Consider the following 24,262-nt stretch of genomic DNA (forward strand, 5'->3'; position numbering starts at 1 on the left):
CTTCGTGCCGTTTCCTCTTTATGATGCTGCCTCATATACACGCACACACCCAAACACATCTTTCAAAGTGACAATGTTTGTTTATTAAATAAGCAGGCTCAGTCGGAACACTTCAGCAGAGAACCAACAAGCATGGGGGTACATCTAATTGCACAGCTGAAACATGTTTTACTTCGGTTACAATGTTGCCCATTTCAGCAAGATAGTAAATCTGACGTGTAGCATAGTTCACAGAACTCTGGGACTCAACAAAAATGCGACCGAGCATTTGCCGTTTCATAAGTGCGCTTGGCAGAAACCATTGGCACATTAAAAGGGACGAGAACACGCACAATGACAAGAAAAGAATTAGTACGACGGTTGTTCACAAAGATGCTGTACACTATTGCAATAACATTGACGTGCGCAAAGCTTATGTAGTACTGGTCATTAGAGTGCAGCTATTGCTGGATGCGATTTTTACTAGTATACACATTATCTGATGAGCATGTCGAATTCATTCTACCTAGATCATTTCTGAGAAGTTGCCAAGCATGCTTCCAAGCCTTGCAATGCAGCAGTTGTTTTTCAAAGTGCTGCTGGTTTCAGTTCATAATATGCAGGGTGGTTGAAACATCAAAGAAATAAAAACATATTCCTCACTAGTAGAATTTTCTCTTTTATTCACTAATGTTGTGTTTTTCGATTGTGCTAAGCTAATGTCACTTGAGATATTTCAAAATGTGGGTGTAAAAAATGACAACACACAAGTCGTGGAGTTTTTCTTTCCCATGAGAGAAACAGGGGAAGTTATGAAAGTTTACAGATTTTAAACACTTATTTTTAGACATTGGTGCATCTCAAAAGCATTATATTCATGCACACCAAGGCATGTGGCATTGTAGTTCTATAGAGAATTTCTATTGGGCAGGAAGTCTTACTACGTCGTCTTCTTTTTTCTTTTTGTTTAAAAAACATTTGCAATAGCATAAATTTTTTAGCAGTACGCAAATTAGTGTTCTGCAGCCCTGTTTTTAATATTGGACCGTACCTACATATTTGAAAATTATACAGGTAAGAAAGAAAGTTTAAACTTTTGGTTTTAAGTACCAGTGCATTGCAATTTTGTTGAACTTTGCCCATTTTGTCTATGCTAGATGGAGCACCTTGTTTTAGAAGCTTTTACTTGGCTAGTACATATGCAGAACATGTTGATTAGAAAAGCTTGTTGAAATCTGGTATTTCTTGAATTAGAGCATATACAATCAGTTTTTGTGAAGTAATGTTAATGAAAGCTCGTACCACAGGTCTTAAAGAAAAGCAAGGCATAAGAGCTACACTTGGGCACGGTTTCTTGTGGAAAGCATCCTTGTTCACTTAGTTCACAATATGAAAGACATTACAACATGTAATCCTGAAACCTTGTAGCTAAGAAAATTGTGGTCAGTGAATATTTTAAAGGCGTTGTTGCCAGTGCTACAGCAAGGGGCCACATCTTGAAACAATTTCTTTTCTCTATCACTCCGCTTTCTAAGCTTTTAATGAGCAGTTTCTGCCAGCAGTATCCATTCTATGCAACCGATGATAAAAAACATTACAACACGTTGCCCCAGGATGACCAATACAGTTCAAACTAAGTGAATTCATGCAGAGAATCTTCATTTGCTAAAACTGTAGTTTTACATCAGAGTCTGAACACACTCATTGTCGATGCAGTCATTGATCATGTACAATGAAAACAATGATGAAAGAAAAATTGTCTGGTCCACTATACCTCGTCCAAGCATGCTTCATAAGGTGAAGTTTACACTGTACCAAAGCCTCTTTTTGCTGAAGTTGATTTCTTTTGTCACTATACACAAGCCAGCAGGCTTTGTTAACAAGATAAATGCAGGTAATTCATGTCAGCACAGTGCAGAAAGTCGCGCACCTGTTTTTTATTGCGAAAGGTGCAAGCCACATAGCACAGCACATGTAGCATTTCTGTATCGTGAGCGGCAGCCTTGCCTAACGAAAGCATGCTCATTGATAGGTGCACTGCACAGTAACCTCAGGTTTCGTTTTCAAAGGAGGTTGACATCTGTTTCTTCATAAGCTGCCCTACTTTCGATGCAAGCACCCTGTTGGCACAGTCACAGCACAGCAGACTTCCTACAAAATGCTAGAAGTCATGCTATAAGCGACGAGCCCCGAACTAAATATGGTTGTCGTCCTCCGAGTTTAAGCCCAAGGACTTGCTGTCGTACTTCAGGTCCGACTTGGCACATCGGCGCTTGACAACACTGGCAGTGCCGCAGAAGTGTGGCACCTCGCTGTAGTGCATCTTTGGTGATGTCCATCTCGCATTCCATTGATGCTACACACACAGCAAAGACCCACGAGCTTGGAGAGCAGAAGCAAAAAGAGGCGATGATGATCGATGGGGATGTGCAGCAATAACATGTATATGTAACGCTGATGATTTGAGGCACTGTGCTCTCCACTGCTGTCTGACTCGTTGCTGCACCTTGGTCATTAAAGCATGGCACTTCACAACAGTGTCCCGTGCAGTCCACATTGGAAGCATGTTTCGCTGTACAGACCCTCAATGGGAGCCACAGGATGCTCCCTCTGTTTGTCGGGATGGGTGAGGGTCAACCTGCAAATGTGCAATAGAAGATGGCATCATACTGTCCTGGAGAGCCTTGCAGTAGAGCCCTTCACATTCTAAGGGCCTACTACAAAAAAAGATGAGGACTGGGAGACATTTGATTACACAGCATGCTGCCAATGACTGTCGAGGTTTCCACCGAGTGTTCCTAATGTAATGCGAAGAAAGCCTGTTGGTTGCTGCTACTGCTTGGCTGTTGAAATGACGAAGATGATTAATGTAACTCTTTTTCTTGATGATTGTATCCGCAAAGCACCGATACTATGAGAAAAAACGAATGGCCCCTTCTAACAAGACCTCTCTAGGTGGCCACATAACATGTGCTGGACTGCTTTGAGAGCGGCTGTGAGTACCTCCTTAAAATGGCGCAAAGAGTACATATTCTGGCACCCAAGTGCAAACGATGTAAAGGCACTAATATTTCATTATTTGTAATTTCTCTGTTAGGACACTAGAGAGGGCCTGCATTGCTTTTGTAATGCTGTTAGGCTCTGTTTTAGTCTGCATAACTACACGCATTTCACGCTTTGTCTCACTTTCTGAGAAGTTACCATTTTTCACAGCATTTTCTTTGGCTTAAAAACATTCCGACCTTATTGAAGGTTGACTATGTAAATATACAATTTTGCTGTAAAATTCTTGTGTTGGAAGATTGAAGGATTACATTCATTTGCAGTAAAGCAGACTATATTTAGTTTGAAAACTTATTTCGAGTCACTGTTAGCATGTGTCACTTGAAATTGTATTCATTGCCTTTCTTTGAAATGTAAGCTAAAATGTAGCCTTCATTCAATGATTAGATATGTAAAGGTCTTTTAGATTTAAATGTTTTGAGGATATTCAGTGTAATTGCTACCAATGGCTTTTATTACAAATGTTATGTGTTCTAAAAACATGCTACTCAGGAATGTGCAAAATTAAGCAAAGAAAAAGCTATGATGTACCATGGTTTTTCAACAAGCAGCTGAATGTTATTTTGCACGTAGCCACATCAAAGATGGAGATTGTTGGTGCGTGTATTTTCGTGCGCATGCACATCAACCTTTAGTACAGATTTCACCCGACACCTACACCTTAAGATTCTGTTGCTCGTTTCTTGCCCTAGAAATCATAGTAGATCTAGCGTACACTGTTTTAGGTTAAGTTGCTTTTTCTGAATGCAGAAATCTGTGCCAGAATGAAAAGCTTCTGTGACATGACCTGTTTACTGTCATATTTCTGGCAATAGTTTCAAATCAGATTTGCAATGTGATGGATGCGACGAAATCACTTACGCTTTGTGTACCTATAGCCATTTACAAAAGCAGTTTTCCTTTGAGATGAACTTCCTTATAATAACATTTAGGAATCTAACAGCATCATAAAGGCATGCACATGCGACTGATATTGTCCAGAACATGCGCACAAGAAAGTCTTTGTGAGGTTACTTTGTGAAAATATGCAGGAAGCATGCAACAGAGACAGAAGCATGGTGTAGTACCTTTGCTTTTTTTGTTCGAGTAGTGTACTGTCGTGCACGAAGTGGATACACAATACGCAACACAGTGGGTAACTAGTTTCCTTGCCTCACCTAAATGGTGTGGGGTGTAGGGTAACAGAGCGAGGTAACAGCAATATTAAGGGCAAGCACCACAACCTCAAACTCTTTAAAAAAAAAAAGAGATAAGCATGCGTAATTCTGTGACACATTAGCATTGTCCTTTTAATGCCACAAAAAAGCTCGTATGTAACTGTAAAGTTAAGACAATTACTGTAGAAAATGACAGTTTAAAGTTCAGTTGTAGTAACACATTATCAGAGGAAAGCGTGGTGAAATAAGGAGGTTGTAAGCTACAAGTGATGCCTGTATGTTCGAATGTGTATGGCAAAAGATTAATTCAATTTTCTGGAGCTAAGGTGTGGAAAAATTTGCCTCTTGAAATAAAACTCGCAAGAAATTTTGACATTACCTGCAAATGATACTTTGTTTCTAATCAAGCATTTTCTTGAGCTTTTATGTATTCTTAAAATTTTTATCACGCATATTTAGTGTGTGTGCAGTAACTATTTGTTGTTCTTTAGTTTTGTTCTTTCAATATGTATAACAGTTATCACTTATGTATGATACTTTCGCTATTGTTTATTTTTTCTGCATAAGACTACTAATTATTATAACCTTGTTTGTATTAGGCCCATCACTAACTGCTTAGGCTATGGGTCTGAATATCTATGCATTAGGGGTGTGCGAATAGTGAAATATTATCTCGAATCGAATTCGAATCGAATAGTGCCGAATAGTGGCCAAAAATATCGAATATCGAATAGCATGTTTACTCGAATTGTGTACCGCCATTTACGGCAGGACAAAGGAAAAATCGGGAAAGCTACCGCGTGCTGACAGCTTCATTACGCACTTGTTCGGGAGTGGCTTTTGTTTCAGCTTTTATGGGCGCGCATTCATGTTGATAGAAGAACCGCCATTCCAGTCAGCAGCGGCACTCCTCACCTCCTAACAAAGGGGGGTACGGTAGCTAGTTTTCTTTCCCCACGGTCGAGCATCTGACAACGGTAATGTGCTTCATCGCCATGGGTGCTCCGGGCCCAAGAGTCTTAGGGCACCCGTTCACAGCAGCGTTTTAACTGCACGCCAGAACGATGGGAGTTTCTGAACTAGTGGTGCGGTGCGGCAGTGGCGACTGCCCAGCGTGAACAAATTTTTACATGCAAAGCCAATCAACGAGGGTTTCGCAGGCCATAGTCAAGTCGTTTTACAGCGCTTGCGGCATATGCGACCGAACTACGCAAGAAGTCCGTGCCTTCGTTTCGGGAGCGAAGTTGTGAAGGACTTGACAGTTTACTCACGTGTTTTTCTACGTGTGGAAATGACATAATCTCCTTTAAGATCAATATGCGCTCGCTTTTGAACCAGGATGTCAGTGAAATTGTAATGAACGGCGACGTTAGCGTTCGTTTTAGCCACCCTACCCTAACCAAGTTGCACCATTGGCCTTTGTCGCATTTTAGATATTCGTCCTGTCGAATTATTCGATTAGGAACTATTCGATTCAAATTCGAAACTCGAATATTCGCACACCCCTACTATGCATGCATTTTTCATATTATTGTGCAATGAAATTCCCCTTTTGATTTCATTGGATTAACCAAAGTGCACATTTTTCTTGAAAGAAGCAAAAGGTTTCTAGTGAGGCTCGTGAGCAGGCTGGCTGGCATGCCATAATGGTTATAAGTGAAGCTCAGAGCAAGGCCAGGTTAGACATGGCTAGAAGACAGAAGACTTCACCTCCACTCACTACGTAAAAATGTTGTTCTTATTTCTTGCTATTCTTAACCCTGGATTCTGTGAAGACCACATCCTGTTATTTTTATTGGCTTCACAGTTTACACTAAATATGAGGTATACATATCACAAAATAGAAATGTTACTAAAAGTATGCCACTACAGTTTGTTGATGTGTGGTAAATGTTGCTCATTAAAGCTCGCTAACCTAACATCAAGCAATAAATATTTTATTACTGTAAAGCCGCCTGCATGCCATTGTAAAAGCTATGCAGCGTTACAATGCATGAGACCATAGCGACAGCTTATTCAAAGAAGACTAGTTCTCGTTATTTCATAGGATGACATGTTGCATTCTTGCACACTTGGTAATACCTCAGAATAAGCTGGAGGTGGATGGTACAGGTAGTCGTGTACATAGGCGTACATCGGTGTAAACCGTGTGTCTCCAAGTATCTCTCCATCTTCATCGTCACCAATGTCTACTGAGCCTTCTATGCATTCGGCATAGGTAGGTGGAGCTGCAATAAACAGAAAGAGCTCATTGTTCGTCATGCGCATCATTATCACTGACAGATTGACACATGGGAGGGGGAAAATGGCAGACTTGTGCAAATTTGCAGAATCACAACGCAACTTCTGTTGAAACTGCTCACTCTGAACTGTCGCAATGGCACTTTATCACTTGCATGTAATTAAATTACATGCTTTAAATATTGTGCCTAGATATAACACCTTTAAGCACTAGTTTAGGAATTCTTTAAGCACTTGTTAAAGGCAGTACTCGGCCAAGCCACGGACCATAATGTGACCACCACCAGAAACCTACACAATTGAAGCTTTATGTGCATGTTATCCATGTAGTAGCGGCCCCTGTATTCTCTAAATATTAAATGTCTGCCATTTCTGATCCTCCTATGGAAGTAGAGAAATTAAGTGTAAGCATGCCATATGGCACCCATGAGAGTTTAGCAATCTTCATTTAACCCCTAATGAACACATACACATACTTAAAAAAAAGATTACCTGCATATTGCCCCTAACATTCCCCACATTTTCTCATGACGTGAACAGCGTGTGTGATCTGTTGTTTTTTTTTTCCACAAATTTGAAAACAGGCATATGGCATTTTCAAGCACTTCTAGCTACACTAACAGCTTTGCTGTGAAAAAAGAAAGAAAGAAATTGTCATCCTGAGTGCTTTGGCAAGAAGAGAGAAGAAATAGTACAGAAGGAAAGGCAGGGAGGTTAACCAGTTTAGAAAAACCGGTTTGCTACCCTACACATGGGAACAGGGTGGGGCAGATTTAAAGATGGAGGGCACATCATTGTAAATACATAGCCACAACATAAACACTTCCGTTGTAAAAAAAAGGAAGAGAGAAGAAACTTTTGAAATAAGAACTTAATTACTCGAGATTAATAGTTTGCAGCCCACCTGTTACAGCTACAGGAGCCTCAGCACCAAATAATGATGAGTACGTAGAAGAGCTTAGAATGACGCAAGCTCTAAAGTTATTAAAGTGCTTTAACTCACTTTGAATGAACGAAAGACGATAACTTTTTAAGGGCTCGTTTCTTAGCACAATATTAATGAAAACTAACCGACAATAATGCCAAAGAAAGTATAGGGGATGTTATTCGTTGTAATTAGGATAAAGTGTGAAGAAAGTAAAGTGGACGAAAAGATAACTTGCCGCCGGCAGGGACCGAACCTGCGACCTTCGAATAACGCGTCCGATGCTCTACCACTGAGCTACGGTGGCAGTCATCCTCCCGTCCACTTTATGGGGTATAATTTTAAACCTAGGAGTGTTAGTCAGCACCAGTCGCAGCCATAGCGGCAAGTGTGGAACACTCTTTTTTTCTGCCTGTTGGTGTCACGTAGCACATGATCTTTTATGAGCTGGCAGCTGACCAATAATCCCTCGCATACTACCTTAAGGCATCGAGTCTGCCAGAACGAGACCCTCGCTATGAATGAAGGAAAGACAACTTTTTAAGGGCTCGTTCTTTAGTTAGACACAATATTAACTCACTTTATCATATATTAAACATGACACCTGTTAACGTTTCCAAATGATTTTATGCTAGGTGAATGGCACAAAGTAAGAGTGCAACCCCAGCCCAGAAACGAATAGTTGCTTCCCTATCATTATTTTTCTGCAGTGTGCCAGTAACACACTGTATGGGCAGTAAGCAGTCTATAATAACTCAGACGTGAGAATCTGCAACAATATGGCAATATTTACGAATTGTGGCGTTTTTTAGAGGCAGCACATATTCCTCACGTTCAACAGGCAGGGCATCATCAGTGTCGGCTTCCGAGTACGGAGGAGCAGCCGGGTAGAAATGGATCTGTGGCTGGCTGGGCAGCCCCAGTGTGCGATAGTGTGGAGGTCGAGACCTCAAGGGCACTGTTCCAATGACAATAGGAAGGTCCACAAAGAGATTGTACGCTCCTGGAATCTGCAGGGTGATCTGGAAATGGAAAAGCATTTCACTGCCGTCAGTGCCCATGAGTATCTCGCAATGGCAGGGTCTCTCATGTTGTTCGTGTTAACAATATTAGAAATTTTGAACAGGCCATACACAACAGACATTGAAATGAGTGCAAGCCTCTCTAGATTCAATGTAGCATCAAATTTTTGTATATTTAAGTACCGCAGAGCAACAAAACGAAAACTGGCAGTGTTAATAAGTAAAGCTGGTTGAAACATGCGCAGTGATTTGCTTTCTACATACTTGCATGTGTACTTGTTTGTTTGTTTTTTTCATTGTGACTGGCTTTCACTGTATAAAACCGTTACATGTGCTACATTTGCCTGGCAAAGGCCATGCTTGAGTGTATTGAAACCTTCTCGAGTATTTGCAAATGTTCTAATCTGATTGCATGCACGACACGGATAGCAGTACATGCTGGAACTGGAGCAAGCACCAGCAATAACGCTGGAATGTAAGATTTTTCCATTGGGGATTCAGAATCTCGACGACCGACGACCATGCTCGCCATTATCATGGTACAGCGAGTGTTTTGGTGTACTTAGCACAGGCTGTACCAATAAAGAATTCTGCCTTGAACGGTATCATTTCTGCATTCCGTGTCATACTGCAAGATTGCATAGCTGATTCCAGTCACAACAAATAATGGTGTGGCAGACCATTTTCAACGGTGAACCACACATTTATTCACAAGTGGAGGCTGTAGTACCTAAAGTCCGTAGTACCCTGTGACCAGTTGATAATGAACCCCCCCCCCCCCCAAGCGCCCCAAAGTCACCGTCACGTGACCCCCTAGCAACGGCCGGCCAAAGAGCCCGGATGAGAGCGCGCCGGCGTTGCTATCGTCGTCTACCGCCATGTATTTGAACGGCTGACGTGACAGGTGCCAGCTTCAAGCATTTTCGTGCCGGTTTAGGTCAGCAAATTGGCGTGCAAGCTTCCCGATTTCTTCCGACGCGCAAAACAGCAAGTAAATCAGCTGTTTCGTACGTCGTTTGTTACTGAAAGTGTGTCGCAGGGACGGGCATCAGCTCCATTCGCGCGAATTTCGCGCTCAAATATCGCAGAGAGTTCCTATATTTTTTATGTAAAACTTGGCGTTGTTACTTGCCTGGTTTCTCAAGAGAAAGCAGATTATCGGTCTTCGAAAGTGCCTCGCCAACACACCCGACCAGTTCCTGGATGCCAACCTCAAAGGCTATTTGCCTCAAAGCAAATGCACAGACGTGCGAAAAAAATGTCGAAATTCGCCTCAAACTTTCTTATTATGGTTTGAATAGTTCGAGATAGCACGTAATCTAGTTAATTATTTCATCTGTAAAGAAAAAGGCAGCCTAATTACTTTTGTCGGCGAACGTCACGCTGATTGAGAGGGCCTATTTTGGCGTTTGCATGGCCTTCGAGATCGCAAGTTTAATCGGACGCGTTAACATCGGGCAAGGTGCCCGTGATGAACGGAACTTTAAGTCGACCCATGCGCTGCTTCGCATCCCCACATGGTTCCCTTTAGTGGGAGATGGTGTAATTTTTTTAAAGCTTTTTGTCTCCGGTTTCACGTAGTGCTCTACGGATGGATGCATGTATGCAATGAGCGTCGAGGCGGTGACCTGTGCGCCACCATGCTCAATTTTTCTTTTTTTTTCTTTTTCTTTTGCGTCATACTACAGCAGCTAGCACCACCACACAACGGCGATGCAGACGCCGCCGCATGAGCGCGCTGCGCTGTCTTCATTTTTGTCTACACACGGTGTCTACATACGGAAGCGAGCCGCCCAGAATACCTCCTGCGAACGCATGGGCCACAGGTAAATAGCTTCGCTGTAAAAAAAAAAAAAAAAAAGAAAAGAAAAGAAAAAGAAAGCGATTCCGCACGACGCCCGGCCGTCACATTCCTATGAACGTTTGCTGTCCGGCGCGGCCTTTCGCCAAACTTCGCCACCAGTGGAAGGCGATGTGCTGCATATTTGAAAAAGGTCCATTCTAGGACAAATAGTTAAGTGTGCTAATGTGAGTGCATGCCTGAATTTGACTCCCACAGAAGTCTTATATATTGCTTAATTTCTGCCCTTTTGTGGTCATTGGTCAGTAACGAAAACACTGCCAACACCCCTAATACATATATGACAAGTGAAAACCAAAATTTTTGCTAAGGGCTTGACAGTTTAGCGTCCACTTAAAAACTGGTAATAAAAGTTCGACGTGAGTACCAGCTCTGCGATTCTTGAAGGATTACGACATAGTAAAGTGAGACCTAGTAAGTCCTGATAAACATGTCACTTGTGAGATATAATAAAAGAAGCCAAGAGCGTGACATACTAATGTAAATCTCAAGATTCATAGCACTTGGATAATGAACTAAGTAAGAATTGTGTGAACTATTATGTTGCGTATGTTCAATTAAAAGAAGGCTTCAAAGAATTAGTACAATTATGAACAGAAAGTTATTTGTACTCATTTGTGCTATAAAGGCAGCAGCAAAACACTAGAAGTACCTAGTCATAAATGAAGAATTGTCTTATGCTCCACAAGACAGTTAAAAATACTCAACTCTCTTCTTTTTCCGGTTCTAGAGAATGTGAAAGCATGAACTGTTTCGGGGAAAGTAGTTTGGCACATATAACAGCATCTCATGGCACGTCGCTACACTCTGAGAAAAAAAGAAGAGTATGTGTGACTCCTTTAGGAGAGTCCTGGCTTGCCACGTATATGACTCTCTTTAAAACTCTCTTGTGGGTCAGACGACTCTCCGAAGAGAGTATAATGATCTCCAAAGAGAGTTGACGTGACTCCTTAAAGAGAGTCATATACGTGGCAAGTGAGGACTCTCCGAAAGGAATCAAGGGACTCTCTTTTTTCTTAGAGCGTGCGTGAGTTGTTACTTTTATTCGAACTTGCGTATTTCCAGGAGCCTACGTCGGTAGCAGTGGCATCGTAAATAAATCCTAGGGCACTCAGTGGCATTCATAAGGCATGATGTATTCTTAAACTCTGCACAAAGATCACTGCCAATATGTCGTCCACTATGCAGAAAAAAGCCAACGACCTCTGTGGTGCAAAGAGACAGATTATAAAGTAGAAGGTGGCAATTTTCAAATTAAAAAAAAAAAACAAAATAAAAGACGACTGATTCAGCACAGCTTGCACAAGTCCAAAATAGCTATTAATAGCGTAGGTGTGCTAATGTTGGGCCTGACAACAGATGAGTGTACTCATGTCACGCTCCGGTCGGTCGCAGACAAAGCGGTAGCCGCACAGTGATCACTGATCACAGAAAATGAAAAGGGAAACACAGGAGCACTTCTGTTGTGTAGATCTCACACTGAGTGAAACTGGGGTAATTTTTTTTAGAGAAGAAGAGCGGGTTTCGCACCCCTATCTCCTTACCCGTACAGTATACTCCACGTGAATCAGGCAGCAATTTGTGATGGAGGGCGACACCGCAGGAATCTTGAGCAGCTGGGCGTCCCAGTTGGCCGAGCGGCCTGGTTGCAGGGCCACGCCAGTGACTGTGGTGAACTTGCAATGCCGTGACCGGGACTTTCCGCCAGCCAGGAAGGTCTGTGTCTGGTGCAGCGTTGCATGTGGAACCACTGTGCGCCCTGACAGGTTCTCGAAGTCGGCCGTAATGGCAATAGATTCACCTGCGCAGTATGCATCGAGTGAGCTGCCCACGCCTCTCTAAAATGAAGCTGCATTGACTTCCAGCTGTACCTCAATTATAAAGAGATCGCATACGACTGAAATTGATATAATCTGTCATCTTATATGAGCTTTCAAATGAATATATCGTGTAAGACTCGTTCCTTTGTTTAGCTGTAATGACCATACAAGGCATTACAGCCACTTCAAAAGCACTCATACAGGTGTCTTCAAGGTTTCTTTAAGGACCAGCATACCAGTTCGTTGTATTAGTGAAAGTTACAAACACCTGAAGGTTACCGGCAGCACCATATGCAAGAATTATGCATGTGCTACCACACCACTCAAAAGAGAGTGTTTGCTGCTGCTTACCAGGACAGTATCCCTTGCGGTCTGTCCTGGCATACAGTGAGATTGGCCCTGAAGTGCAGCACCAGCAGCATAGCGTCTTCTCCACACTGCTCTCCACTGCAGTCTAAAAAAAAAAAAACAAAGAATGCGTAGAATGGCCTGATTAGAGGTCAGTCTAAAGTACCCGTTCGTAAGCGGACACATCTGTGTATGTCATGTCCAGTATGTTTTATTTATTTATTTGTGCGATACAACACAACAAGTGCGAGGTACAACAGGTGGTGAACGTATACAAGTGGGAAACAACAAAGAAACAAAGAATAATTACATGTACACGCACACGTACACACACACACACACACACACACACACACACGCACACACACACATATATATATATATATATTTTTTTTTTTCATGAACAAGTTCAGCAAAGGATCCTGGTACAACAAAAATAAGCACGAGAATATTATCTTACGTGCGCACGCACGCACACATCCACGTGGGGGAAGGGAAATGGTCGTACCAGATATTCATTGCGGTTGATGTCGATGGGGCTGATGACTGTGAAGGCTTTCTTGGTCTTGTGGTTAAAGGACCACGGCTTCTCCACCTCCGCCTTGAGCCAGTAGCGGATGCTGCCGTACTTGCCTTCGAACGAGGTGGTCACACCGCTGTGCAAGTACGAGAGAAACGTACGTCACATTGTATAGCCACCCAGAACTCAATCCTATTTCGTTCCACGGCGTTCAGAGGAAAGTGCTCGTCATATTTTGAAAGAAGGTTCCACTTAACACTTATCAGCGACGCATTTGTCTAGAGCGAACGCTGGGTCACAAGTTAATTTTGTTACAGACTTTGAGGTTGTATATATTGAATGTAGTACTAAACACAGGATTTCCGCTTTGTCAATACGACGTTATGCTGCCTGGCTTTAATTTCGAAAGTGGGGGATGTGTCCTAATAAGAGCAATTAGTGAAAACTTGTTAGCTATCATCTACTACAATTGGTCGCGCTAGTAATGTCTGCCTCTTCAAGTGACCTACCTTAATTATGAAGCAAAAATTGTGCGATTTTTACATGCAATTTTAGATATCTTCTTCCGTTAAACCGGTAATGCCATAGTTTCACATCAAGTAAAACTGAAACAGGTCACCCTTATTAGTTAGGAGGGAGTACACTTGCAAAAAAAAAGAAAAAATAGCGAAGTGGTACTTTAGTTAGAAATTAATTTCTACACAATAATAAATTTTAGCCATTAGTTTGTGCACAATGAAATCTTCTGTCCAGTATATTAAAAACTTTATGCTAATTTTCGCGCATATTAGCATATTGAGCAATCGCAGTCAGCGTAGCTTGTATGATACACTGAAAAACAAAGGATAAAAAAAACATCCATCTGGTATAGTAGTTCTAATGTCTAGAATTTTATTAATTACTGTATGATCCAGTTAACTTATCTCTGTTCATTTAATGGAGGTGGAGTTAATCACGTTGACAATTCCTACTCACGTTGATGGGAGAAGGAAGGTGAAGTTGAATTCGTGGTGGCCCTCGGTAAGTACGTCCCTGCCGTCTCCCGACTCTGCCAGGGAAGAGAAACACACGTACTATCACTATACCGCACTTGGTTCACAGAGGACGGACACGAAGTAATAATTATAACAGTTGTTGGGGTTTTACGTCCCAAAACCACGATATGATCATGAGAGACGCCGTAGTGGAAGGTTCCGGAAATTTTGACCACCTGGGGTTCCTTAACGCGCACTTAAATCTAAGCACATGGCTTCCAGCATTTCGCCTCCATCCAAATGCGGCCACCGCGGCCGGGATTCGATCCCGCGACCTTCGGATCAGCTGTCGAGCACCATAATCACTAGACCACAGCGTAGGGTGATGGAAACAAAAGAAAAAGGAAAGCAAAAAAAAAAAAACAGGCTACTCGCAAATAAAGAAACGGATAATTATCTGTTACTTCCTATAACGCCCTGTTATACGGCACTGTTTTTCCCCTAGACAAAATCAAATCACTGTACAAAAAATCTACGCAGAATCTCATTTGGCATTTGCCTTGCGTAAGCGTAGAGTTTTATTGTAGGTTGCGGCCTTCACTGGAACGCTGTTTTCGGGCGGCATCAGCATGGCTTTTTTCGTCGTCTTTCCAGCGTTCGTCAGCCTCTGGAACGGTCTTATGGCATGTTCGTACCGCGACCACCGAAACGCGCGTTTGGTAGTATTAAATTTTCAGTCAGAATTTTTCTGACGTGTACAATTCTCCACCGTGGCTTTACATCTTGTCCCGCAGAGGGCTTTTACTTCACTACCACGAAATTCGACGAAGGCGTCATAGAAAACTCCACGCAGGATCTCCTATTGAATTTGTCTAAGTTATGCGTAAGCGTTCAGTTTTATTGCAAGTTGCAGCCTCCAATAGAACGACGCGAAAAAGGGGTTCTACGTGTGTGCATGCGCGCGTGGTAGTGTATGCAATTTACTATTGTATATACACACAATGCAAACACAGTACACTATTGTGGGGGGAGGGATGAACTCCCCTCCCGTCTCTTTCCGAAATGTAATGCGCTGCGCTACGCCAATGTAAGGCAGAACAGATGGCCTTTCTCAAAGCAACATTTAAATCTGTCCCTTTAAAGGTACTTTCTCCTGTCAACAGGGTTGTAAGGCGGCAAAGCCAACAAAAACTGCAGGTGGCTAAAGTTGCAATACGGGCTTGTTGGTGGCAGGTTTTCAAAGTACAGCATTTTCACGTGAACATTTCCGCTGAGCACGTGAGGCTGCACTCTTCAGCAGATGCGGTGTAACTGCGCCCAAGCGGCGTCGTAATAAAACAGAATTTCGATGCATCCGCTGAGCCAATGGCGACGTTTCAAAACGTGATGGTTCGCAACATTTGAACGCCTCATATCAGGTACCGGTCTTCTTATTTACAGAAGCGCGTTTACTTCACACCTCACGATCGATGCACACACGAGGCTGCTGGTCTCAAAAACTATGCACGCGAGCTCTCACTAACCATAGGTGTTACTCGAAGCTGTTTTCTCCGCCTGAAGAGTGTCTGTGAGGAGAAGCCGATCCCATCATTTTCTTCATCGATAGTACCAAGTATTCGAAGTACCTGTGTCACCGAGACTGTTACCACGAGAAGGGTAGACGTCGTACATAAATAAACTAATAATTATTACGTAAACAAAACAAAGATGAGCGGTTCTGAGACCGGCTCTCGACCGGTTCTGTCATCAAGAAGTCAAACGTATCAAGAGATGTTCTCTGGCCACGCTGTATACAGTGCGTGCGGCGAGCACCCGTGGTGTGTAGCAGCTGTACCGTGATGAACTCTAAGCTTCCATTTTTCTTTGTTTGTTTTGAGCCCTCGACTCATGGCATCTATATTGGGCGCCAGTGATAACAACGGCCAGATGACGCTGTAGTCATGCGAAAAAATGTTACAGCCAGTAGAAGAAGGGAGCGTACGTCGAAACCCTCCGCTTTACTGCCTGTAATGCGTCACCTTCACGTTAGAGCAACGAACTGCGGAATTTCCGCCTGCATAAGCGCTTGCTCCTGGCTCTGATTCTAGCGTTGACGACTATATGCACGGCAACATAATTTGAAGAACTTGTGGTCCCGCGCTGGCGTCTCTCGTGTCATGAAGCTGTACAGCGTTGTGCAAGCGGCTTCGATTTGAAGCCGAAGTTAACAGAAACTACATGCTTCATACGAAACCGGGAAACTACGGAGAAGTTTTAAGTGAGGCTTCTGGTGTAATCGCATGCTTTGCTTGGTTTTTCGAACAACGTAGCGAGCGTGACAGTAAAATAGCTGCGACAAAAGATTTCGCGACATGCCCCCGCTCCCTTCATATTATCATCGATTTGACGACGGCGGCTGCCACATTCCGATAAGGGCGGAATGAGGAACTAACGATAAACGCTGGCATGGTAAGATTACGAGGAATGCTAAGAAAAAACAGTGAGTGGTCGATATCGAAATTCAACAACCCTCGCCATAGGCGTGCGCAGGGTTCCCAATCAGGGGGGGGGGGTGCGAAGGTTCATCGCAGCGCCCCCCCCCCCCTACTAAGACAATGTACGAGGCAGATTTTGCGACCCCCCCCCCTCTTAGATGACTAGGGGGGTCAATGTATGGGGCAGATTTTGCGCCCCCCCCCCCTCTTAGTTGACTAGGGGAGCTGCCCCCCCCCCCCTTGCGCTCGCCTATGACCCTCACCATGACGCTTCTCTAAAGCCCAGGCATATATTCGAGACATCTTAGTATCCATTAAATAAAAACCTATTTGTTTATTTATTTTCCCCAAAACTCTTCATCGCGGTTTAGTGCACCACAGTATGCCATATCACGGCCGCTGGTGGTGGCCATATATATGCCGAGTTCTCCTCCGTAAACAAACATTAATTATTTCGCTCTACACTAACTGCAGCCAGCAGTGTCATCCCTACGATAAAGGTTCTGTATGCACTGCTTCCAAAATAATGGGGACGATTCCTCGTTAATTTCGCGTTTATAAAGGAGAATGCGGAAAACTATAATGGAATGTACGATTGCGAAAGTTCGTAACAGGGACCAGAGGCAAGATATGCAATTATATTCAGTGCGAACCACTATTATACAACGGCCTTTCCAGTGTCAACGTCACTTCTAAGTTCGCTCAATTCCCCCGGGGCGTTTTAGCCGCGGCGCGTACACGCGCGGACTAATTGCTCCGGTGAATCGCTGGGGTTTACGGTCATCGAGATCACCCACAACAGACTTCCGCTTGAACTCGAGAGAGAGAGAGAGAGAGGTGGAGTCCAGAGAACACGTTTCCAATTGACCGCGCCAGTGTGATCACGCGTGCTCGAAAGTTCGCGCCGGGAAGCTAGCGCCGAATAAAAAAGACCGGAATCGGGCGAAACAATTAAATACGCTGAATGGAGAGTAAGCAACAGATACGGGGGCGCATCGTTGCGGCTCGAGGAGATAATGGGGAGGCCGAAGTGCACGAGCCGGGTCCTCCAAACTAATCGACGCTATACCGCGGCACCTGGGACCCGCTCATTAACGAGCGCTGCCGAACGAAAAATCTCGGAGACTGCTGCTCCGAGAAGTTTGCTACAGCCAGGGCCGATCGAAAAGACAGCGACCGCGGCGCGCGCGGACGCTCTCGATTGCCTCGGCTCGATCGAAAATCGGCCGCGCGCGGCTTGAATGCGATTGCTTCCTCGCTGCAAAAGGGAGCTCGCAGCGTTTCTTCCTGCTTATGTATACTTGGTCGGCGAGCCGTCCCTTTTCTTTTACTCGGGGGGCTCGCGGATAGCGGAAATAGTGCAGTGTCCGCCCCGATGGGTACGATCGATCCCGTTCGTTCGGCGCTGCGCTCTTCTCGTCATTACAGTGCGCGCACGCCCATGCTTTCACATGCTGCTACTTTCTAGCGTGCCCCTTACCAGCCAGCCCGGTCTCCCTTTCACAAAATGCGCCCGTCCTTATGCGAGCAGCTTTCTCCTTACGTGCGCCCCTTTCTTACACGGACGCCCACCTTTACACTCGAACGACCGCTTATCGTCGTTGCCAGGTTTTCTTTTCCTTTTTTTCGCCCAGTCCTTCCGGTCATGTATCCGATCGAATGATCGCTAGAGTCCGCACGCACGCACGCACGTGCTCTCCCGACTCCCGAGCGTTCCTTAAAAAGGGCCGCGCCTCTACGTTGGCGTCCCTTCTTCCCTGCCCCTTTCCGCCTCTCTCTTTTTACTTCCGACGCAAAAGAAACGCGTAAAAGCACACAGTCACTCCTTAAATGGAAGCGAGACCAAAAGCAGAGAGCCCTGACAGCGAAAAAGAGAAGCTGCAATGAGGGCAAGGCAAATACGGATCCGCTGCGACGACGGCACTGCGTACGACTGCATTGCTTCCGTTTATTATTTTCTTTTCCTTTTCTTATTGCGGGTTTCCGTAGAGGGCTTCAGGCTAGTACAAGAACGCCTATACATACATATATATTATATAAATCGGCCATCGGGAAACAATAGTGCCGCAATGCGTGCGGGGACCCATATTGTTCGCCCGTACGATTGCGAAAGCGTCTGGATCTGTCTTTGGGAAGCCGATACCGAAACGACAAAAGCGATGCGAAGGAGAGAGAGGGAGAGAGACGAAGAGGGAGAAACGAATTCGAAAAACCTTGGCATCTGCGGTAAACAGGTTTTCTTTTCTCTTCCTTCCTTCCATACGCGCAGTATGGCTTTAACGGCAATTTGCTCGCTTCCGGGTTCGGCTGTCAGTCTCATATCTGCGTCATCCCGTACACGCATGCAATTTGCCGCACTGTATCGCGAGAGTCGTATTAAAATCATTGGGAAATTGAAGTCTAAGACTGTCCTGGGTTGCTCGAAGGCGTTTCACGTTTGATGGAACGGTTCGCGATTTATCAGTGACGTACTGACATGTAAACCCGAGAAAAGATGAATTGGATTTATTCAGCAGATTTCTTCTAAACCATGCGTGTGGTTTTTTGTTTTTTTTTCAAAAGAGAGGCGAGCTTACTCTTCATTGTCTGAAGTGGCTGTATAAATAACGTGAACATCGATGCTCTCTTCGCAAGTAAAAAGTCTTAAGCGAGCATCATGTTCCTTCCCAACCTACTTCTGCGTCATTGCATAACCTCGCGCTCCTTCCCTACGTTACGTTCCCACTGAAACTTTACATTAAAATAATTACATCATGGCGCATGTACCTACGACAGCCCCTCTTGAAAGAGGTTCCGCCTAATTTTCTTTTATCGTGGCGTCGGCGCGTCTGCCTGTCCAGGATGTCTTGACTGTGAGGACTGCGACTATGTGCATGTGTTCTCCCCATCTTTCTTTATCGTTATCTTCCTCTCTTTCTGTATACCTCTTTGCAGGGTAGCATACCAGTTATTCTAGACTGGTTAACATCCCTGTCTTTCATCTCTCAGTGTCTGATGTCCCGCTCCCTGTGTACATCCACATGGTACTTCCAGCCAAGCGTACATAACCGGTGACCGAACCAGCACGTATAAATATATACAGAATCCGTTCAGTCTTATCGGAAAAGAGAGAGAGAATGATATGAAGGTTTACACACACCTAAAATAAAGATAAACCCGTTAATCTTGGCAAGGGCTGACTTTTGGCCTTGTTGGTACGACCATAGGCGTGCGCAGGAGGGGGGGGGGGCAAGGGGGCGAGAAGGGGGGGCGCAAAGTCAGCCCTATACATTGTAGGGGGGGGGGGGGCGAGAAGAGGGGCGCAAAGGCAGCCGCATACATTGACATAATAGGGAAGGGGGGGCGCTGCGACGAACCTTCGCCCCCGCTGAAGGGGAACCCTGCGCACGCTTATGGGTACGACATATCTGAAGTGTTTAGCGCAGAATTATCAAAACGGGACAAGCGCCTGTGTACGTGTTCTCCCTTCATAATTCTGCGCTAAACACTTCAGATATGCCGTTAATCTCTATGTCCAATTACTCGCGTCACCCTATAGTCAATGACAGAATAGGATAATTAGGTTTCTTTCAAACAGTGGACCGCGAGTTTCTGCAGGAGCCGTGCACCCTTTGAACTATCGCGTTCTATTCGTTGCCTGTCGTACAGATCATGCGCGTGTGCCGAGGGAACGACTCTATAAAGATCGCGCGCTCACCCCTCGATTAGCGATTATCAGGCCGCCGCTACGCAGGCGACATTCATCAGCGCGCTCGGCGATAGCGACTGAGTATACCTCTCCCTCTAATTCGCGGCTCTAATCGCACGGAGACGTTCACTCAGACCGGGCCCGTTCGCTACGGAAACGTCACGCAGCCGCGTTGGTGCCCGGCCTGGCGTCTATATTTGTAAAACAGATGACAACGGGGGCACGTATCCGCCGCTGGAGGAGGTTCGGCGGGTGAAGGGAGCAGCGGGACTTGCAATCGGCGCGAGGGCACGTCGTCACGTCGTCGATCAACCGGGACGTCGGTCGGTGAATGGAACTTCGCCCGGGAATGAAGCCGCGCGAGAGAAGGAGGGAGAGAGAGAGAGAGAGAGAGAGAGAGAGAGGAGGTGGTAGTAGCGCGGTTCGAACTGCGGTTGATTGGCAGGCAGGCGAAGAGAGACAACTGCAGCACGGGTGACATTATTGCGTAGAAGTAACCCCTCCCCCTTTCGCTTTTCTCTCTCTTCACCAACCCTGGGCATGGTCTCACGCGGGACCGGGAGACGACGGCGGCGTCCTTCCCTTCTTTTCTGGGCGCATGCGCGGCCGTGCACCACCGTGCTATATTGGAAGCCCGCGGCGGGTGACTCTGGCCGCCGAACGATCGGCCCCGCATCTGCTGTGTTGAAGAACACCGCGTGGAGTCCCGGCGGCGTTGCGGAAAATACCCTTTCCATTAACGGTGGACAAAACACGCCTGTCGTCGACGGCAGACGACCGCGCGCTTGTCGCAGTCTACCGCGACAATTTTTCTCTCTCTCTCGCCCAGCCGCGGGCCGCACGCGGCTTCGTGACGTCACTTTCCAAACAACCCTGGGGGTCCGCGACTTGGCAGGAGTGCGACGCGTTCCAGTGCCTCATCGCCACTGTACGAGGCGATGGTGTATGTACGTAGCAACGTTCGTATACGTAGTACATTCTAGCGCCTTCGAGGAGGGCGATGACGAAAGGGGGGCGAGCTCGGACGTCCCCTTACGCGTGTATACCTTGAATGGCTATATGTACTACATCCACCAGTTTTCTACATTCCCCCCCCCCCCTTTTTTTTGTCATTTGAAATTTCAACCATCGAACGGAAAGCCTCGCTCCTGGTGTACTGGTAACGACAATCAGTCAACTATTCAGCCTGTCAGTCAACTTACTCTAGGAAAACTGCTGAAGGACACACCAACAAAAACTGTGTGTGCCAAAATACCCATTCAGCGCCGTATAACAAGCCACGATTGAAATGTTGCTCACTGCATTTTCATGGATCCGAAGTCCGACATGTAACTTTTACGGATGATTCTGGTTCAGGAGAGTAGCCACGAATCCATGTGAGATTTCGTATGCGTCTCATATTTACCGACCAATACCTGGCGTGAGCTGAAGTCAAACAGTCGAGACGACCTTCGCCTGCGGCAAGCTGGGCTCGATTACTCCATGCGAATTGAGTCGTAAGCACCCGGATACGCGGTGCGAGGTGAAGATGCCTCGGAATATTTTCTTTCCCTGTTCATATGTTGTTTACAAAAGGAAGATCGTGCGGCGTTGAGTGCCCCTACTTGCACAGTTTACGCGCATCTATCTGAAATGCTATGGTCAACCGAAACGATGAAGTTATGAACTACAAAGCTTTTCTGTCAAACCCACCGACCGGCGCTATGCGTCCGTCGGTGGGTTTCTTGCCAAGTGGGCCGATACGGCCGAAGACGGTTGTTATCGTATGATAGGTAAATATCACGAAATGGTGCGATCAAAACTGGGCCTATCCGAGATAGAGGCATGCAATGGCTAGAAAACTGGACTGACGCCAGAGACAGAGCGATTGAAGTGGATGACTTTAGGAGTATGTGCAGTAAACTGAACTAGTTGGTAGCGGTTCAACAGGCTACAGCGCGACAAAGGCACACAAACACCGAGACACGGCGCTGACTATCAACCGAAGATTTTCGTTAAGGAAATGTGTTCTTATAAGGAAGGAAGAACTTTCGCGCCTTCGCACAGAAATCGCGACATGAATGCTTGAACAACTCAAATACGAAAAAGGTGACCGAAAGTTTGTACGAGCTTCGCGGTGGGCCGAACGTTAACACCAGTGTACAATACGTGTCTTCGTACTGGGCATATACACTGACGTCATCCATGCCGCCGTTTTGTTGCACAACCAGCAGCCAGAGGGGTGGGGTGGGGGTTCAACTTCCCCTCACCCTCCAAATTTTTCAATCTCCATGTGTATATAAACACGCGCACCTACAAACACACGCACGAACATACATAGAGTATGGTTAACCCCACCCCCGACAAAAATTTCTGGCTACGCCACTGACAGCCAGCAAGCTGAAAAGCTGTGCTTGCGTCTGCTTTTCGTCTGTTTATTTCGAGAAGTACGCTAGGGGCTTCAAATCGTACAACAAAATGGCGTATACGGTGACGTCACGTGTGTATCCAGGCTTATTTGCATTTTCCTCCTGCGGGATTGGCGTCGGTGTCTCGCCAAGTGTAGGGTTGGTCTGCTACACAAGTGCGGCGCCAGGAAAAGTACGAGGAATCTGTATACAAGGCCAAGGGCAAATGACATCTCGCCGGACAGACTCGACGCGCGATATCTCCGCAGTCGGCACGGTGGTGGGGACGACCGGTTATCACGTGCTGGCTACAACAAGGGATGCCGAAACATTAAACATGCATACGTTTAATACGCCTCTGCACACACTACACCGATCCTTCCGCCACTTCCAATGACACTGAACACATGCGAGATTGTATTTGTATTCAGAGTCAAGGCGTAAAGAGTTACATATATATAAGTTGGAAATAAAATGTAATTGCACGTGTCGTGCGGCTTTGCGTGATATTTTTATTACATTATTAAAACACATCGCCATTTTTTGGGCATGTTGGTAAACTTAATTCGAAAACAGGGACGTAAGAGGGACAACACCACATTGCGCTAACTCCAGCAACATTATTTCCAGCAAGCATCAACATGGATAAATAGGTTGATGTTTCCTGAAAATAAACTTGTTGAAGTTAGCGCACTGTGGTGTCGTCTCTCTTACGACCTTGTCTACTACCGTTGAGTATGTTTTCGAATTATTAAAACGATTCGATAAAACTAAACGCTAAACGTGCATTATAACAAGAGCTTCGCACCTTCTGTATTTTTTCTTTCTCTTCGTTTATTATCTCGAAGAGGCTGATCGATAGGATGTCCACAGCATGGAAAACATGCATGGAAAACATATCGAGTACCGCTGAAGCACTCGTTCTTTCGGCTTGTGCGTATCTATAGATAAGTGATATCTAGTCCACACTGAATAACGACGCATTTTCTGGTGGTCAACATCTCTCCTTATATAGACAAGAAAGAAGGAGGCTTCGCCGAGTGACGTTGTCGTCTATTAGTGTTATCGTTAATATTCTTCTTATTTATTTATTTATTTATTTATTTATTTATTTATTTATTTATTTATTTATTTATTTATTTATTTATTTATTTATTTATTCATTCATTCAATACTGCGGACTCATGGTCCACGCAGGGTGGTTAATACAAGTACAAATACAAAAGAAGTAGCAATGACACAACAACAATAAAGGGTAAAGAACGTTATTTTACAGTTTGATCACATGCATCGGTACGGCAGTTCCATTCACTAATGGTTCTCGGAAAATAGGAAAACTTGAATATGACGGTGCGAGAAAAATATGGGGTTAAGGCGTTTGGGTGCTGGTGTCGGGTGGGCCTGCTAGTTGGGGGCGTCAAGTACGGGGATGGATCTAGAGCTAGTTTTTTGTTCCAAAGTTGATAAAGAAATTCTAATCTAGCTTTTTGCCTTCGTGCCTCGAATAAGGGAATGTCATTGGCTTGAGAACGTCATATCGCCTTGAGAACGTGATTGCCACGGTGTCAGAGTCACTGAAAGTGTGGCATGTTTGTTTTTCGTACAAATACGACGTATTGCGCGGTTGCGCAAAGAAATACCAGGCAGCTACCTTCCTGTAACTACATTCCGCGACTGCATTCCTGCCGACCTAAGCCTCACCCAGGAAGACAGAAGAAACGAAGCTGACAGAAAAGAGTGCTACTGCGAAAACGACGTAGTAGCTGATCCGTGCAATAAGAGAGAAAAAAAAAAAAAAACTAT

At 45.0% G+C, this 24,262-nt stretch overlaps 1 protein-coding gene across 1 annotated transcript; it reads right to left on the reverse strand.

Annotated features, from left to right (window-relative positions):
• Window positions 1-60: 60 nt before the first annotated feature.
• LOC119386235 (arrestin domain-containing protein 3) lies at window positions 61-20,614 on the reverse strand. The gene is made up of 8 exons (XM_049414264.1): window positions 20,606-20,614; window positions 13,912-14,009; window positions 12,925-13,072; window positions 12,420-12,522; window positions 11,793-12,049; window positions 8,198-8,387; window positions 6,282-6,427; window positions 61-2,617 (listed from the first exon to the last, which is right to left on the reverse strand). Exons 1-8 carry the CDS (start codon window positions 20,612-20,614, stop codon window positions 2,564-2,566), a joined length of 1,005 nt encoding a protein of 334 aa, XP_049270221.1. The 3' UTR covers window positions 61-2,563.
• Between the last annotated feature and the right edge of the window lie 3,648 nt (window positions 20,615-24,262).

Source organism: Rhipicephalus sanguineus, chromosome 3 (assembly GCF_013339695.2).
Source record: "Rhipicephalus sanguineus isolate Rsan-2018 chromosome 3, BIME_Rsan_1.4, whole genome shotgun sequence".
In the NCBI taxonomy this organism is placed as follows: Eukaryota; Metazoa; Arthropoda; class Arachnida; order Ixodida; family Ixodidae; genus Rhipicephalus; species Rhipicephalus sanguineus.

Coding starts and splice junctions, on each gene's coding strand:
- LOC119386235 (XM_049414264.1), bottom strand. Junction 13,073..13,911: donor ACCTTCCTTCTCCCATCAAC/GTGAGTAGGAAT, acceptor GTACTTGCACAG/CGGTGTGACCACCTCGTTCG. Junction 12,523..12,924: donor TCAACCGCAATGAATATCTG/GTACGACCATTT, acceptor TTTTTTTTTTAG/ACTGCAGTGGAGAGCAGTGT.